A 19,143-nucleotide genomic window follows, 5' to 3' on the forward strand; every position below is an offset into this window, starting at 1 on the left:
TACTTTAAAGCTGAGGATGATCTACCTATAGAAGATGGCAATATGGCAAAGCTTCTGTATCAGCCTGAGTCCCTGAATGCAAAGGACAGAGCCCTACCCTTTTCCCTAAACCCATCTTGCCAAACAGGAATGCCACATCTGACTTGACATGAGCAATAAGTAAACTTTCATTGTGTCAAGCCACTGCAATCAGGGCTAGTTTGTGATATCAATTAGAATTACTCCAAATAATTGGAGTGGTAGAAATAAAATTTGAATGTCAAGTTCCAATGCATGTGATACCATGCAAATACAACCTCTAAACTTAGCCCTTCCCAAACAAAACAGGTATGATGGCTTCATTAAATTTTAAGATTTCATCAGTTGGTTTGAAGCATGGGCAGAAATGATGCATTTCGGAAAGTCCAGAGAGGGACAATTAAATTTGTGTATATGTAATAGCGTAGACATGAGAACAAAGGAACAGGGAAAACAAAAACAAAAACAAAAACAAAGAATGAGTGAGTTGTTTCCAAAGTGGGAAACAATGACACATGTATGCTCTCTCCTTTTTGTCCTGTTTCAGTTTAATATAGTTTGGGTTCAGGTAAAGAAGATCTAGGCATTTTTTTTTTTTTATATAACCCTAGCCTACTAAATGGTTTACTATCTCCAGATAAAAATACTTAGAAGAGCTTGAAGATAAGGAAAAGGATGAAGCAGCAGCTTGACTGACAGTGAATGAAAAGGCAGGAAGGGAAGTGACAAAATGGGAGAGGTGACTAGCACGGGTTCTCGATTCAAGACAAGACTGTGAACCATGGCTTCATGACTTCTCATGCTAGAGTCAGTGACCTTGGGCAATCATGTGACCTTAAGGGTCACCCCTGTTGTCTATAATGGTACGATAACAGAATGCACCTCCCAGGTTACTATGAAAATGAAATAAGACAAAGCATGCACGAGGCACATACCATCCACAAAGAGCACAGTGAAGGCTAGTTACCACACTTACTACATTTGCTGTCACTATTAATCATTAGTTTCTTTTCCCACTTTGTAGCAAATAGGCATGTATGCTTTTTTTTAAAAAAAGATTTTATATATTTGTTCATGAGAGACACACAGAGAGAGAGAGGCAGAGACATAGGCAGAGGGAGAAGCAGGCTCCCCGCGAGGAGCCTGATGTGGGACTCAATTCCAGAACCCCAGGATCACAACCTGAGCCTAAGGCTCAGGGCTCCAGCTCCACCACTGCACCACCCGGGTACCTCGCCAAGTATACTTTTAATGTAAATATCACATTTTGGTGAGATAGATTAATATAGTATATTAATAGATATACTAGATTTAGGAAATCAATATGATTTAGGTATATTTTTTTTTTCTTTCAAAGAAAACAGGATTTTGAAATTGCCTTTCCTTGGTGGAGTCCTAAATCCTAAATAAGGCCTGACAGACGGTATGATGGAATTCACAAATATTTTTCTATTTCTCACAAATATTTTAGCGCCTGGGTGGCTCAGTGGTGGAGCATCTGCCTTTGGCTCAAGTCATGATCCTGGAGCCCTGGGATGGAGTCCCACAACAGGCTCCTCACGGTGAGCCTGCTACTCCCTCTGCCTACGTCTGTCTCTGCCTCTCTCTCTCTCTCTCTCTCTCTCTCTCTCTCTGTGTCTTTCATGAATAAATAAAATCTTAGAAAAAAAATAATAACGTAAATCTCTTCTACAGATAGAAAGTGCAATTCCTTGGAAGAAAGTCTGTCTTCAGCTGTGAAACCAACTGAGGTTAAGAGCCCAAGGAAGTTTCTGCTTCAAATTACAAAAGAAAAAATTGTTAACATGGCCTGAGGGAATGATGAGCAGAGAAAATATGAACGTATGTTTGGTACATGATATTTCAAACACCAGTTTCACTTTATTGCTTACATTAAAAAAAAAAAAAACATTTTTTTCACTTCACAATATCGTAAGAAATAAAAACGAGAATAGCAAAAACTTACCCTTTGTTTTTCATTTGAACCCTTTTTATTGGTTTCTTTTCTACTTTCATCTTCATATACTAGAACAAAGTCGATTCTTCGCTGACCGTCATTAAAAAAGAGGGAGTCATGTTTTCCATTAAATTCTTCCTGTGTGGAAAAACAAATTTTAATCCAATTGTTAAAGTGTCAATTTATAAGTGTTTATTTTCTAGTTTTAATAAGTACATCAGTGTGTTTAGAGAGAAAGAAAAAATCCATTCCTAGTCACTTAACCAAGAGGTCACGGTCACCATGATCTTTGCAAGCAGAGCATGTTCTTGGTGAAAGGAGTCCTTGAATTGAGCAGTTTAGGATTATGCTACAAACACATGGGAAAATATCAGTATTTTCTACGTAAACACAATCATCTCAGAATTATTCCCTCCTCCAACAGCAAAGGAGTGTCACTTTGTAAATAAACACGGTAACCAGAGGTGCCTATCTGAAGGAGTGAAGTTTAGTTTCTTCATTTACGAAGAAGAAAAATCTAAGGCAAAGCACCGTTTATGAAAATCTCACCCTTCCTAAGTCATAATTTCTAACCTTTTTACCATTTTTCATGATTTCTCTCCGGACCTTCCCAGTTTACAGAAGGTACCACTTTATAACATTAAACAAAATCAGATGATGCTTTGATAAACACAAAAGCTACAATGGCTGTTGATATTTGTTCCCAAATCCACAAAAAATATCCCTTCACTCCTAGCAAATAAAACAAATAAACGAATGACCCCAGCAACAATAATAAATAAGTGAGCTTTTAGTTTAGAGCTTAAAAGAATGAAGAAACAATGGCTGAACACAGACCTAATAGAGTTTAAAACAGTCTTTATTACCATGTGGATTTGAAAAGAATTATTTTAATTCACTGTAAGCAAAGACTTGGGTTTCTGTTGCTCACACAGCTTGTCCAGATGCTTACGTGAATTTTGTTGCTGTTTAAGGATTAGACTATTTTTTTAAGTGATAAGCAATATTTTTAAATCTTTAACTTCTGCTTTCACTGAAAGCTCATGGGGAGATTGCATTTTGTAGTCATTTGGCAGAACCACTTAATCACTAAATGCAATTAATTCTTCTTTGCATTTAGCATCAATTTAATACAAAAATCACCTAATTTTATCACTACCCTGTCTTCCTTTTCTTCACACTTTTGAGAAGATACATCTTTTACTGAACCTGATACTCGTCATTCCTTTCTTTTCCACCATGGAGCAGGTGAAGGTCTCTGGCCAGCAGTCAAAACACCCCCATTTAGCAGGTTACTTCGCCTGTGGAGCACATGCTACTGGTGTAACCTAACTCAACACACCTCTATCCCAGTCACACTTAACCAGGGATTCTAACCACAAACATTGTGCCCTTGCCTTGAGTTTCCCGAGCCAGAGCACAGAGGGGCCAGGACAACAGACACATCCGTGTCTTGGGCTGGTGCCTCTACTCAGTTCTTTTACTTACAATTTCAGCTATTTAATATCCATAAACTTTTAAAAGTGTTTAAAGCTGTACAAAAATGCTAAAGCCCCATCTTTTCCATTTCAGTCACAAAGTCCTTTAGGCTCCTTTCTCTTCCTTTCAATGAAGATCTTACACAATTGGTGACAACCGGGGCAGCTACGAGAGGAAAATTTTGTGTAGAGGGGGGAAAGAATGAATAATTTCTTCAGAATGGCAAAGGGGAGGTGCAGTGGGGTGGAATAATAGTCACAAAAACCTGGTCACCATTACAGATGTCTGAAAAGTGTACAAAAGCCACTTTTTTTTCTGTAGCCTTTGGTGGCATCCAGCAGGACTCACTGAAGTGAAGGGCTAAAGAATGAAGCCTGGAATGAGAACCCCACCTGCACGTGGCTCCAGACACTCTCCCTCCCACTGCCCTTGCTCAGCCACATAGGCTGGCAGTCAGCCTCCGGATAATCTGGTCTGCATGCACCTCTCTCATGTGTGACTGAAGACCATGGCCCTTTGTTTGGAGGAGAGCCTCACGGACTTGGCATCAGCTGTCTGTGTGAAATAACTGGGTCAAACTCTGAGATGGTATTACTGGAATGCAATGCTGGGGAAAAGGATGCCAGTTTTCTACTGCTATGAAATCTAGGTTTCCCATCTCTTGGCAGAAGGCCTCCTACTAGGCAACTGGGAAGAAGGGAGAAACTCAAGGTGGGGCTGGAAAAAATAGGTAGCAGACAAGAAGTCTGGCCCAAATTTAAAAAGACTGATTTATGAACAAAACTGTGTTTTTTTTAAAAGCTAGATTTTTCACTTGATAAATCTACTATAGGCCTAACTCACCCAATAGGACATTTCAACTCACCTAATAGAGAACTGGGATGCGTGGGTGGCTCAGTGGTTGAGGATTTGCCTTTGGCTCAGGTCATGATCCCTGGGTCCTAGGATTGAGTCCCACATCGGGCTCCCCACAGAGAGCCTGCTTCTCCCTCTGCTATGTCTCTGATTCTCTGTGTTTCTTATAAATAACTAAATAAAATCTTAAAAAAAAAAAAGAAAGAAATAATAGAGAACTAAAAAGTAATTCCTCCCCTAAAGTTTTGCTTTATATAGTAAAATTTTAATAATCTCTCAGGATAAATACTGACAAACTTCTTTAAATGACTGGTGATGAATTATTCAAGTTTTGACCTCTCTGCATTGCTTGTACCTACTCAAAACCTGATCTTTACTCTTTTTTTAAAAAAAAAATAATTTATTTATTCATGAGAGATACAGAGAGAGAGGGAGACAGAGACAGAGAGAGGCAGAGACACAGGCAGAGGAGAAGCAGGCTTCATGCAGGGAGCCCGATGTGGGACTCGATCCCAGGACCCAGGGATCACACCCTGAGCCAAAGGCACACACTCAATCGCTGAGCCATCCAGGCATCCCTGATCTTCATTCTTTTTGACCAAGTCAAATGGCACCAAGATGAGACACAAAAACCTGAAACTGGACATTTTTCCAAAGAGGACATCCAGATGGCCAAGAGACACATGAAATGATGCTCAACAGCATTCATCATCAGGGAAATACAAAACAAAACTACAATGAGATATCACCTCATACCAGACGGAGTGGCTAAAATCAACAACACAGGAAACAGTAGGTGTTGGTGAGGTTGCGGAGAAAGGGGAGCCCTCTTACACTGTTGGTGGGAATGCAAACTGGTGCAGCCATTGTGGAAAACAGTATGGAGCTTCCTCAAAAAGTTAAAAATAGAGCTACCCTAGAATCCAGCAATTGCACTACTAGGTATTACTCAAAGGATACAAAAATACCCAATGACCTCACCAGTCCCGATGATACTAGATTCCACCAATCGAGCATTCATTTACTCATTGGTGGCCACCTGACCTGATGTGTACTTTAAGTTAAGGGCTGCAGTGGTTAAAAAAACACTCATGTTCATTTGTCATTATTTCAAAACTATGCTGCCAACCACCGTGGAATAGTGGCCTGACCACTTCTGTCTTTGGCTGCTGCCTCTGACATTTCACACTTGAGATGCAAAGGAGACATGCTGGTCTGAGCAGTAAGAGCTTGGCTGAGGAGAAAAGGAGAATAAGAAGGGACGTCAGGTGTGATTCATGCAAGTGATGTTTTCCAGGCCTCCCTCCTCTAAGCTGGCTTCTTTCCTTCTTTTATTTGTGGGGTGGCTCCTTCAATAAAAGAGCCCTAGAGGGCAGGAATCTCTTTAGCCAAATCAGGATAAAAAATGCAAGCAGCAAAATACTGTGCCCAGTACTTGTAAGCTGGAGTTGTGAATTTAAGAACTTGAAAATTTTTTGCTCCTGGCTAGGAAGTATGGGTGGGTACCAGTCCTGTCCCTGGATCCGATTGAGATCTCTGTGCTATAGGACAAGGGACTGAGAAAGAATGTTCTAGTAGACAGAAAAACAAATTCAAAGATGAGGATTTTCCAGTAATTACTTTGTAGGAAAATTTCTCATAAGCAATCTTTGGCTGCAATAAGGCATTCAACTTCTTGACTAGGATGCTTCAGGTATATGAATGGGTAACATGATGGTGAGGTCTGTCTTCTAGGTGGAGGAGGAAAGGCTGGGGTAAGAGAGGACCTGGGAAACCACTGTCTGAGTGTCACTGATCTGTGGCATTTAGGTTGGTTCTAGGTGAGCAGCCCATCTTACTAAGCACCCTCCTGGAATTCCTGGTATCAGCACTTGGCAAGCCCATGAAATAACTTGCTGCTTAGCATTTGTCCAATCTCAGACTTCTCAAGTGTCCACAAATCAGGTCCTCAAATAACCTTGCAAAAACAAGACTGGAAGTCTCATTCTACAATAGAGGCATCTATTCCTAGAGCTTGAAATGCTGAATTTAAGTTATTTGTCCAAGATCTGCATAAAAAGCAGTCCAATTGGGATTTTTGCTCAAACTCTTATTTATGTGCAAGAGTGTTTGAAACTTGCCTTGGACAGCAAGTGATAACTGATTGTATCTCCAGAATTTTCAAATAGTCACCATTGACTATGATACTGGAGAGTAGTCCAAGCTTATTTGGGTAATAGTCTTGACCTTATATGAAGCAGGATGCAAGAAAGGTTTAATGTCTAACAATAATAGTTGAAGAATTACATTATGAAAAACAAATGATGTCAAGACACTCACACAATTAGAGTAACTGACATGTGAATGTAGAAAAAACACGAGACTCTCCTCAGTATTTAAGACCAGTAAAACAAAGCAAATTAACTCCAAGGAGGACACAACAGAAGAAAAGCAAACTTTATCCTAGCAGAAAACTAAAGTGAAAATGTTGGATCTTCTATTTTTCAGTAAACCCTGAATCCACGCACACAGCAAGTTCTAGGGAAACCAAAGTTTAGAAAGGAAAGCCTTTATGTAAATATTTAGATCTCACAAGATATGGGACACAATGAAACCTTATTTACATACCCTACAGTTATGAGATATACTCTGAAGTGTTTTCCCCAACTCAGGGAGATTCAAAGCATAAGGAATAGTGGAACTTTTTTTTGCTTTACACAACTGCAGAGAGAAGAGATGAGACCAGAACAAATTCTTTCCTTTTATCAGGTCTCCTCCCCAGCTTGTAAAAACAAGGGATAGTGAGAAAATGCAAAGTAGAAAAATGCCAAGCACTGCTGGTATAGGGCTTGATGCTGAAGGTGGAAAGACTGGTATTGTGGAAAGCAGGATGAAGAGGAAGAAACCTGTTAGTTAACAGGAATAAGGAGAGATATGTGGACACACACAGGGGCCCAACAAGCAGTCAGCTCACTAACTAGTGTATTGTAGGGGATAAGTGAGTACGTTTTTGAACACTGATGGGAGGGAAGTCAGTAGAAAGGGGAAGAAGGAAGGTATATCCAGAAGCGAGGACTCTGGTTTGTCTTAGAGTCAAGCATGTCTAGATACTCCATGAAGAACCCTTGATGGTGACACTATAATAATCAAGGTGTACTCAAGAGTGACGCAGAATGGTATTTGTACAAATCACAGTCTCCTTTCCCACTCTGTTAACCACACTATTAACTTCTGAAGGCCAGTGGCCAGATCTCACTCACCCTGAGTTCTCCGCTAAGCCTTACAGGTAGCATGAGCTTAGTCTACGTTTTTCTTAGAATAAAAATAATCTTTCTCCCTTGATGATAAAAGTAATATGTACTCAATACAAAAACAAAACAAAACAAAAAAAAAATGAAGATACAGAAAAGTAAAAAGGAATAAATAAAAATCATACATAATCCCACCTCCCAGAGCTGAGCTGAGCTTAATATTTCGGGAATATATCCTTTCAGGTTCTCTCTCTCTCTCTCACACACACACACCCCAAAATGGTACCATACCCTACATACTATTTTATAAACATCTATCATAGGCATTTTTCTAGCTTGATATAAAGCTCTGCATCATGTTTAATCACTATAATATAAACATTCCCTCTGCTGATGAACACATAAATTGTTTCCAATTTGCTGCTTTTATAAACACTGATGCAATGAGCATCCTTGTACATTATCTATGCACATGTCCAATTACTATTTCCTTAGGCTAAATTCTAGAAGCAGATTTTAAGTGGCATGGCCTTTTCAGGAGCTTTTGATATGCAGGTTGCTAAATTGTCAACCATAATATTTATAATAAATGAACACTTGCACCAGCAGAGTATGAAAATGCCTTTTCCCACCCTCACTAGATTTCAGTTATTTTCACTTTCCCCGGGATAGTAAAAACATTTTTTCATTTGCACTTTTTAATTAGAGTGCCAACATTTTTATGGGTACTGCCCAAATGAATTACTGCTCTTGTGAAATGCCAATTACTATTCTTGACCGAACTGAACTATATTATTATTTAATCCCTATTCAATGGATCCTCTTGGGTTTTACTGATGAGATCCTAAAGACCATGCAGGCAAATGGGGCAAGAGGATGAATGGCAATATAGAGGGGGCCCATAAAATTACCAAGTCAGTCCCAAAAGCAAAAGGGAGAAATATTTTAGAGTACTGTCCATCAGTCCCGGGTTCAACAATGTTGATATGTTTTCTGAAATTCAGACATTCAACTGGAATGTGCAATACTAGTTTTAGAGATCTCTGCCCCAGGTTGACATACTTTCTATTATAGTTTATATGCCATCTGTGCAACTACCAAATATCAGTTTTATATTTTGACTCAAAAATTTCGGAAAAAATTTAGAATTTGTAATTCTTTTTTTTTTTTTAGAATTTGTAATTCTTAATAAAAATTAACTTAGTACTTATTTAATTCATAAATAATTTTTATTGCAAGTTAAACGCTTATGTACAAATTCCTAAGAAATGATCTTGCTATTTTATATTGGTAAATGGCTATAACTAGTTCCAAAACAGCTCATTTTATGGGTTTCAGCCATTTCTTAACAGGGATGGATATAGTTCGCTTACAGATATCATTAGATTGTGTCATGAAAATGCTGCTGCTGCTTCTGTTTTTTTTGATTATACACACAAGGGAACATTCTCATGCCAACAGCTTTCTGATTTGGTATATGCATTTTGCCTTTGTTTCCTTTTGCTCATGTTAAAATAAACTCTGGAGTTCTATTATTAGAACATCACATTTCAGATGCTGGGTGAGTATAAAGGCATAATGCATTAGGCATAATTACTGTTAAATATTTCCCTCCAGCCCATGCCAAGGAAACAGTGGTTTTATCAAATGAAGTTCTCATATGACTTTATATATTCTTAAAATTCCTGAAGCAAGCTTGAGGAAATATGAAAATAGAACTTTTAATGACATTTTTAAAGTAAAACTTCCTTAAAAGAAGTGTAACTACGGTAGATAACAGGTTTTAGGAAGTTTGCAGAGAGATGCTCAGTTAGAAGTTTCTTCCTAGGGGAGGGACTCTGTTTGAACCTTTTCCTTAACCCCACAGTGAGAGCTGTGATTAGGATTTTCATCAGCATGACTACAATTTTTTTTTGCTCCCCAGTTTTTCCATAGGTTTTCCAGCCATTTTAAACCTCTATTTAGTGTTCCTTAAAGATGTGATCCGTAGAAAAGAAGACAAACAAGAAAAGTCACAAAAGGAAAAGAAAAAAAGTGTGAAAATGCCCATAGCAGTTCTCATACTTTTCTAGAAGAAGCCATCATTGGTTTGCACAGTTCGCATCTGATAATGGTAACACTGGTGAAATGTGGATGAGATTAAGCTGTAAATATTCCTAATAAAGTCTTAGGAAGGATAAAGTGATAGATGTGATAAAAAAACAAGTCAAGTGGTATAAGAGGATACTTCTAAGAGGGTATGATTATTCTCCCGGAGGCTAACCTCTTAAGGTTTCAATATCCCAAAAGTGTCCTGCTTTTACTTTAAGATCACATTATGGATTTAACATTCTTAAACATCTTTTGAATCTATTAGCATTTTCAATTTGTACTACCTCTTGAGGAAAAATGTTTGATAGGTTTCCCACCTAGGCAAGATGGTTGTCATAATTACACTTTTTGGATCTTTAGGAAATAACTCCCAATCTTATATTCTGGAGTCCATTAGAACCAAAATAATATCTCTATGACCAGATCCTTTATGATTTAATGGACTTTCACAACATACTACCCACAACTTTAAGATCATCAGTCTTAAGGAACAAGAGCTTTCACATGACTTCATAACCACAGGGTTGCCCTTCACCTACTTTCCTATTCCTCTCAGTCAACCATATTTCTTTTTAAGATTTTACTTATTTGACAGAGAGAGCACGCATGTACACGCACAAGTAGGCAGAGTGGCAGGCAGAGGGGGAAACAGGCTCTCCACTAAGCAGGGAGCTGGACATGGGACTCAATCCCAGGACCCTGGGATCATGACCTGAGCAGAAGGCTCCTAACCACCTAACCAACTGAGCCACCCAAGCACCCCTAAGTCAACCATATTTCACATATCTAATTTCAGTTCTTAGAAAACTAACTGGTGACAACTCAAAAATATTTACTGGTAGTTCTCATTTACTACATCCAACACTGTGAACTATTCCTCTTTCTCGGTCACCTGAGTCACATGTGACCCGGATAACCAGTCCCTGAAATTTTATGAGTTTAAAAGAAATCCTACCTCATAGAAGGGGATTATAATCTGAGCAAGAACAGAAAACAGAGTTGCAAACTGGCTATTCAGACTGTCAAGCTGAACATGCTATGGAAGGTAGCACTGGGGATGTAACCAAGGCAACAAGTCATGCTCTTTACTAGGTTTTTCCTGTCCAGTTCTTCTCTGGCAGGTTCCCCTCAAGTTACCATCCATCACTCCCAGAGACTCTTCATCATTCACAGGATGTTTCCATTTCTAGTCTAAGAACTGCTCCAGGTTATTTTTAGCTTTTCAGCTGCTCAGAGTTTGTAGCACAAGAGTCCTGTCATCAGCACTCACTCCCTCATGGATTGTTATGTCCCATGTATCCACTGGCCATAATCCTCTCAGACTACTTCTCTGAGATCTGATGTTTCCAAGTTCATTCAAAGCAGGAGGAAGAAAAAGAAGCCAGAGCATCAAGTGACCAGCAAAGCAAAAATTATGACACCTATTAGTTGGTTAATGTTTTATATAAGTATTACTTTCTCTCCTTAACTCACAAGCAGTTTACAAGAATGGCTGTTCTTTGTTCTCTGAAAATGAGGATGCACAGATGTTTCCAAAACAACCAACCAACCAAAAAACACCATAGGATTAATTTAAAACAATGGCACAAAAATGCTTGAAACTGACTATAAATAATACTTTACAAAATCCTCTTCCGGTCAATTGTTGGGAATTTTCAAGAAGTGAAGTGCTCTGAGGAAATGTATTTTTAGATAGTATTTTTTAATATCTTTTAAGAGGATATTGAACTTAGTTGTTGTTGTTATTATTATTATTATTATTATTATTAAGGTAAAAATGAAGGGAGTCCCAAATAACAATAAAGAACATGGGCTTTGTTATCCAGCTGAGCCAATTTCAAAACACAACTCTGCCATATACAAAAGCAGTGTACCTTTATGTATATATTTTATTTCTTTAAAACTATTCATCTGTGAAAAGGGCAATCATAGGAAGAAATGCATGGTTATTGTGACGATTGAGTACAATGATACATCAACAGCAATAGCACAGAGCCTGGAACATGGTAATGTGAGAAATGTGAACTATTGGTTTTCTCTAACATGTAACAGCTCTTTATTAATTATGAGCTGTGCTGGGTACATTCACATAATCTACAAGTACTAGGAATTTGCACCTGTATCTTGCTTTTTCTCTCTGCCAATACTCAGATTATTGAGTCATTTCTTTTGGTATCACTTTACCTATTTTTAATAGGTATTTCACTATCCTTTGTTACTTCTCGTCTGCTTTGAATTGGACAACCAGATGAACTGAATTTATCAAATTTCTTTGAAATTTAACTGTGGTGCTTTGGTTTTGGATGTCAAGAGTCTTTTGAGCTTTTTTAAGGTTCTGAGTAAAACGTGAATGATGTAGAGTGCTCTATGCTATGAATGAATAAAATATGTGAAGGGTTAATATATTATCATTACGTTGTACTCTCCTTGTGATATAATGATTTATAAGAAATATATATTTGGTTATTCAGATGACCAAAATATATTTCTCAGATGCATTTGGTCTTCATCCACATGTCCTGAAAATGCTTCAGAGACATAAAAGTGATATGGATGTCTTATTAATAAAAATGACTTTTGGATCTTACCAACCATGTGATTAGAGGCTTGGAACTTTCAGTGCCCTCCATCACCTCCAGGGAGGGGAAAGGAGCTGGAGTTACAACCAGCAAATAACTTGGCCAATCAAGGCTATGCAATGAAGCCATAAAAACCTCAAGGGCTGGGTTGGTGAACACGTGGAGACGCAGGGAGAGTGGCACATCTGGAGAAGACAAGGAAGCTCCAAGCTCCTTCCCCATACCTTGTCCTATACATCTCTTTATCTTGCTATTGATTCAAATTCTTTAACAAACTCGCAAATATAAGCAAATGTTACCCTGAGTTCTGTGAGGTGCTCCAGCAAATTGATTGAACCTAAAAAGGAGGTTGTTAGATCCTCCAATCTGTAGCTAGTTGATCAGAAGCACCGGTATCAGCCTGGGGCCTGCCACTGCAGTTAGAGTGGGGAGTAGAAGGCAATTTTGTAGGACTAAGTCCTTAACCTTTGGAATCTGATGCTATCTCCTGGTAGATAATGTCAGAATTGACTTGAATTCTCTGACACCCAGCTGGTGTCTGAGAACTGCTTAGTGGGGGGGAGGGGGGGAATTATACCCTTTCACATTGGAATTGGTACCAGAAACCCTAAAAGAGTCTCCCACCACCAATCTCTTTCAAAAGAGGTCTTAGGACATCTGGTATGAAATAGAATGAAAATAATAAGATTAATGAATTGTAAACAGAGATAGAGAATCAAGGCCAGAGACAGTAGAAGGAAGAAAGTGTACTAACCACTGGGACAACTGTAACCATTGTGATTTTAACATGACATTTGGCACAAAGCCTCTTGGCAGAAGGGCCAAAAGGAAATGTGTTCAATGATTCAGCTCTTGTTATCAGAAAAAAAGGAAGCATTCTAATTTTGAATGAAGCAGAAAGTCTCAAGTGAGACCTTATATAGAAACACCCAGTTTTGGTCTATTTCCCTAACAATGTCCCTGGCAAGGAACTGGGGTTATAAAATATAATATGTTGGTAACCTTTGACTTTTTCTTCTTTAGTTCTCATATTGCTTCTACCTTTGAAGCAATTAGTCTACATTTCACTCTGTTCCATCGAATGCCATCTCTCTAGCCTTATAAACTAGATTACAATTAATATTCCAATCAGTCTCCTTGCATTCAGTTGTCTTGTTTGTCAAATTCACCTTATACACTTCTACCATATGGATGGTCCTAAACCAACATGTTCAAGTCGTAGGATTCAAAACCTTCAGTTATTCCCAGTGACCTCTGGAAAAAGTATAAACATTTCTGATGGGTATTCAAGATTCCCTCAGAATCTCATTATAATATCTCATATTTTATTATCACTCCCATTCCTAACCCTCCAACTCAACCATCCTTCTCATCAGTGTTTTGGCTACGTCATGCTGCTTCCTGCCTCTACTGCTTTACTCACATGACTTCCCCTTCTAAAATCCCTTTCTGTTTTCCTTCCTACCTATCCAAATCTTAGTACTGCTTCAAGGTCTAACTCAGTTCTCCTCTCATGGAGCCTTCCTAATAAGAAGTCTCTTTTTCTTTCTCCCTCACTATACTGCTGTCTATGCCAATGGATGTGTGCATTACAAGGACCCCTAGGAACCTGTAAGACCCTTTCAGGGGGCTTATGGGGTCACAACCACCTTTGTAACACTAAGAAGTTATCTACCTTCCTTACTATGTCAACATCTGCAATGATGGTGCAAAAGCAATGGTGGGTAAAACTGTCAGTGTCTTACACTACTCAGCAGCAACACCAAACTGTACTAATTGTCATTATATTCTTCACCACTACATAAAGAGTCACTTCTCTTAAATATGTTCTTGATGAAGCTGTAACAATAACTAACTTTATTAAATCCTGATCCTTGAGTACACACCTTTTCAATATTCTGTGTGAAGAAATGAAGTGCCCATAAAGCACTTCTGATGCACACTGAAGCTATGGTGGTTGTCTTGTGGAAAAGTGCTTGTGTAATTTTTAAGTAGCCATTTTTTTCCATAGATACCACATTTAGTTGACAGATGACTAACACAAAATTCAGTTATATGGACTTCGGGATTTGGCAGATATTTTTCCGAAAATGAACAAAGTGAAACTGTCATTTCAGGAAAAACAACTGACAATATTTATTGCTAATGATAAAATTCGAGCTTCCAAGCAAGTATTAGAATTTAGGACGACTTGTATTCACCACTGTGAACTTGACAGCTTCCCAATATTCATTAGCTTTTCTGATGAGATTGGGTGTGTGTTAACAAATGTCATTTTCTTCATACTGTATAATGAAATGGGTCAACATTTGTAAGAGCTACTAAACTCCGTGAACCAATATTTTCAACTGCCCTATGCATAGTGATAAAAATTTTGCTTGGGTAAAGATCTCTTTGAAATGCAAGACAGCTTTTCAATATACAAAAAGTTTGTTGATATGGTTTCACACTCCATATTGCAACCAACCTTTCAGATGCTTACTACCTGTCCCGTTTTAATGTCACATCAAAGAAGAATGTCCACAATTACCTGAAAAGACTTTTAAAAAGACCTCTCTTCTGTCTATGTATCTGTGCAAGGCTGGACCTACTTCATACTTTAACCGAAACAACATATTACAACTTTTAACTGCAGAAGCAGATATAAAAATCCAGCTGCCTTCTCTTAAAGAGATCTATAAAGTATATAAAATAATGCCATCCTTCTTACTAATGTTTTTAAGATAGTGATTTTTCATTAAAATATCATATATTAAGGTATATTGAGTTTATCATTGGTTACTTTTAAGTAAATTTTAGTACATTCAATTTTTTTTTTAATTTTAAGTTCTCCTACAGTAAGTATCAATATACCCACATAAAAAAGCTCTTGGGGGGCAGCCCGGGTGGCTCAGCAGTTTAGCACCGCCTTCAGCCCAGGGCATGATCCTGGAGACCCGGGATCGAGTCCCATGTCAGGCTCCCTGCATGGAGCCTGCTTCTCTCTCTGCCTCTCTCTCTCTCTCTGTCTGTCATGAATAAATAAACAAAATCTTAAAAAAAAAAGAAAGCTCGGGGTTCATACTTTATTAAGAGAGTAAAGTGGAGAAATATAAAACCTTTAGAACCACTGTTTTATACCTTTCATTCTGGCTCTTAATTCTATATTATATAAATTATAATAATAGTATGATAAAATACTATTATATGTCATCGAACTATTTTTATGTATACAATCATTTTATTGGATTATAACACTGAAGGAAATAAACCTGTTTTTTGCTTTTAACCCAGAACCCCTAGGAAAAGAAGCCAACAGATACTTGCTGAATTGACTTGAGATCACATTCAACTCCAAAGTGTTTATTTAGCAGAACCATCTTATTCATGTTTTATTAAAGATTCCGTCTTCTTGGTTTCCAAAAGCTGCTCCAGATGGCTTAGAAAATTGAAGACCACATTCTGTCCTAACACAGTGTCAGGTTCTGTATTCCATTAATGTTTTTAACGGTTACGTCGTATTCCATTGGAGTAAAGTATTGCTTTCCTCTCTTGGCACATGTTGGCCCCCACTCCCCAGAATTCTTCCCTGGCAAACTCCTCCTTATGGAGCCCTTCCCTGTCCTTCTCCACCAGCTTAGGTCTCTTTCTTTTATACTCTCAGAGCTCCTTATATTCCTCCTTAAATGTCACCTCTCACAATTTTAATTGTGTAGTTATTCGTGTAATTATTCGACTAATGTCTGTTTCTCTCACTAGAATATATGCCCCAAGGGATACTTCAGTGATATTTCCCAATGGACCGTGCTTAATAGGATTAGAGAAATATTAAATGGATAAATATTATTAAATAAATCAACTGAAGTTAATTAACCCTTTATCCTGTGATATTTTGTAATATTACAGATAAAGCAATGGTGGCGGGGGTGGGGATTCCATTACACATCACAGAAGAATGAAACGATCTATTTTCTGCTTTTCAAGGAAGTGCTTAGAGGACAGGTAGTGGGTGGCAAAGGGGTCACGGGAGACTGTGAGAGTCCAGGGAAGAGAGGTAGTGAGTGACCTAGTCTGAGGGGGGAGCAACAGAAATAAATGATGACGAAGGGACAGACAAGCTGTACCTTATGCTTGCACACAGCAGGTCAGAAACAATGTCAAGGATTCTGAGGTTTCTGGCCTGAGCAGCTGAGGCCACCGTGGTTACAGTTACCAAAATGCCCAGAACTGGAGGAGCAGCACAGTTAGGAGGGGAGGACGAGTAAGAATCTGGGAGGTTCCAAGTGGAAATACCAAGGTCTGAGGTTGAGAGGAAAACGCTAGCACTGTAGGTAGAAACCTGGCACCTGGCACCTGCTAACACACAGGCGGGCAGTAACGGACGCTGAGGCCTGGGGCCTGAGGGAAGCCGGTGACAGCCTGAGCTGGGGCCACCTCACCAACACGAGGGGCTCGGGTGCACCAGGAGGGGAAAGCGAGACGTAAGGAGTGGCCCACTCCACCATAAGACTATCTGTGGTTCCTTGTTCCCTTCCCTGCCCTCCTGTGGGACTGACCTCCCCAGAGCCGCCCCGTCCAACACAGCAGCTACCGGCCTGCAGAGCTACTTCGCTGACGTGAATTCATATTAAACAATGAAAAATCCAGTTCCTCTGTGTCACCAGTCACATGCTGGGGGAGGTCATCGGGAGGACGTGACCGCTGGCTGACCCTGGAGCTGGACCCCAGCAACGGGAGGCTCCTCACCCCCTCCTCTGGCCTTGGAATGTACATTCCACTTGCCTTCCCTGCTCTGAGAAGCTGCCCCAAGGACACAGCCCTGAGATACTGATGTGGAATTCAGACCACATGGTTGATGTATATGGCTGAACACATTTAAGGCCTTTATAGAAATTCTGAAGATTCTGGAAGGTGGGAGTAGAGGTGGGGGTGGCGGGGATCTAACTGCCTTGAGGCTGCCCAAGACAAGCCTCATAGGTTCGCTTGCTTCTTAAACCTACCACCTCCGGGTCTGGAGTGGCCTCTCTTCAGTCTCTCCTTCCCTCCACATATGGGGTCAGCTTCAGGTTCTACCCAGGAAGGTCCCGAGGAGGTTTTGAACCAACACCATGGGTCTCTACAGCCAGACATGGCTAAAGGACTGTGGTGTGGGCATCACAGAGACAGAACATATCCATCATCACAGAAAATTCTGTTCGGCAGGGCTGCTCTAGCACTGCTTTGTCTTTTCAGCTCGAGTCCAAACCCTTAGTCCTACATTTGGCCTTAAACCATCTAACTTCATCTCCTCCCACTACCCCAGATCAACTCCACACTCGATATAAACTGGACACACTTTACTCGTTTCCACTTCCATTTTTTGTTCATGCAATTGAGATACCCTCCCGTACGATATCCACTGCGATGGCTAGGTTGGGTGTCAGTGTGGCTGAGCTACAGGACTCAGGCAGGCACCTGAACACTAATCAAGGTGTTGCTGTGAAGGTATTTTGTAGATGTGGTTAACATCTATGGTCAGTTGACTTTAAAGGAAATGTTATTATGCTCAATGATCTGGGTGAGACTCACCTAATCAGTTGACTGGTCTTAAAAAAAAAATCCTTAAAAAAAAAAAAAAAAAGCTTCTCTGAGAAAAAGAAGTTCTACCTTAAAAGGTCTACAGCAGCCACCCCTCCCCAGAGTCTCCAGCCTGCCCTTCCTGCTCTATGGATTAGGCCCCACACTGCATAAAGCAATTCCTTCAGCTGAATCTGTTTAATAAATCTGTGTGTGTGTGTGTGTGTGTGTGTGTATCTGCATCGATATATCTGTATATACATATACACACATGCACACACACAACTGAATGTGTGAATGTGTATATACTTGTGAGTATGTACGTATATATCCTACTGTTCCGCTTCTTGGACTGGAATATATTTCAGTACAGATTTCAGGACCTAGTGAAATCAGGCTGAGTCATAGACTACCACCTCCTCCAAAATTACAAACCTGAACTTTCAGAGATAATGGTTCTTCTTTTTTTTTTTTTTTAAGATTTTTTATCTATTTTTTCATGAGAGACACAGAGAGAGAGAGGGGGGCAGAGACACAGGCAGAGGGAGAAGCAGGCACCCTGAGGGGAGCCCAATGAGGGACTCGATCCTAGGACTCCAGGATCACGACCTAAGCTGAAGGCAGATGCTCAACCACTGAGCCACCCAGGTGCCCCGAGATAATGGTTCTTAAACAGGGCCACACATCAGAGTCACCTTCATAAACTTCATATAAACATATTCAGAACCAAGAGCAAGATTAGCACACGAAGGTCAGTGTGCACCTTCACTTCTTAAAAAAGCTTTCTAGGGATCCCTGGGTGGCGCAGTGGTTTAGCGCCTGCCTTTGGCCCAGGGCGCGATCCTGGAGACCCGGGATCGAATCCCACGTCGGGCTCCCGGTGCATGGAGCCTGCTTCTCCCTCTGCCTATGTCTCTGCCTCTCTCTCTCTCGATCTCTCTCTGACTACCATAAATAAATAAAAATTAAAAAAAATAAAAAAAATAAAAAAGCTCTCTAGGGAATGCTGAGGCCCAACTAGAGGTGAGAACTAACACCCAACCTGAACTCCTCCAGCACTTTTATTTAAGTGCAGGTGGAACTCATCAAACACAGCACACTGCCTGGAAGTCTTTCATTCAAACAACTAATCAGCATCAGTTGCAGGACTAACATTTGTCAATTAATAAGACAATGTGCAGGAGACAGAGGCAACGGTACACCCACTCCTGGCCTTGAGGGGAAACACTGTGATATACTGCTTGGTATTCCTTGAAGCACACTGATTAATAAATATTAAATGAATGAATAAATGAAAAAGTTTAAAGCAAAATTTAGTGAAGCTGATGGTGGTTTATTCAAAATAGTGCATAATTTAAATAGCTCTTATTTCTACTTCAATTGAAAATCCTATTAGCAA

The 19,143-nt window shown here is 39.6% G+C and overlaps 1 protein-coding gene across 2 annotated transcripts in view; it reads right to left on the bottom strand.

Annotated features, from left to right (window-relative positions):
- ANO6 (anoctamin 6) overlaps positions 1–19,143 on the bottom strand; it is a 184,795-nt gene that overhangs the window by 78,887 nt on the left and 86,765 nt on the right. For both annotated transcript variants that reach the window (XM_072765493.1, XM_072765492.1), the window contains one exon: positions 1,985–2,113. In XM_072765493.1, the coding sequence (XP_072621594.1) occupies positions 1,985–2,113 (129 nt within the window). The remainder of the gene's footprint in view (positions 1–1,984; positions 2,114–19,143) is intronic.

This window comes from Vulpes vulpes, chromosome 8 (assembly GCF_048418805.1).
Source record: "Vulpes vulpes isolate BD-2025 chromosome 8, VulVul3, whole genome shotgun sequence".
NCBI lineage: Eukaryota > Metazoa > Chordata > Mammalia > Carnivora > Canidae > Vulpes > Vulpes vulpes.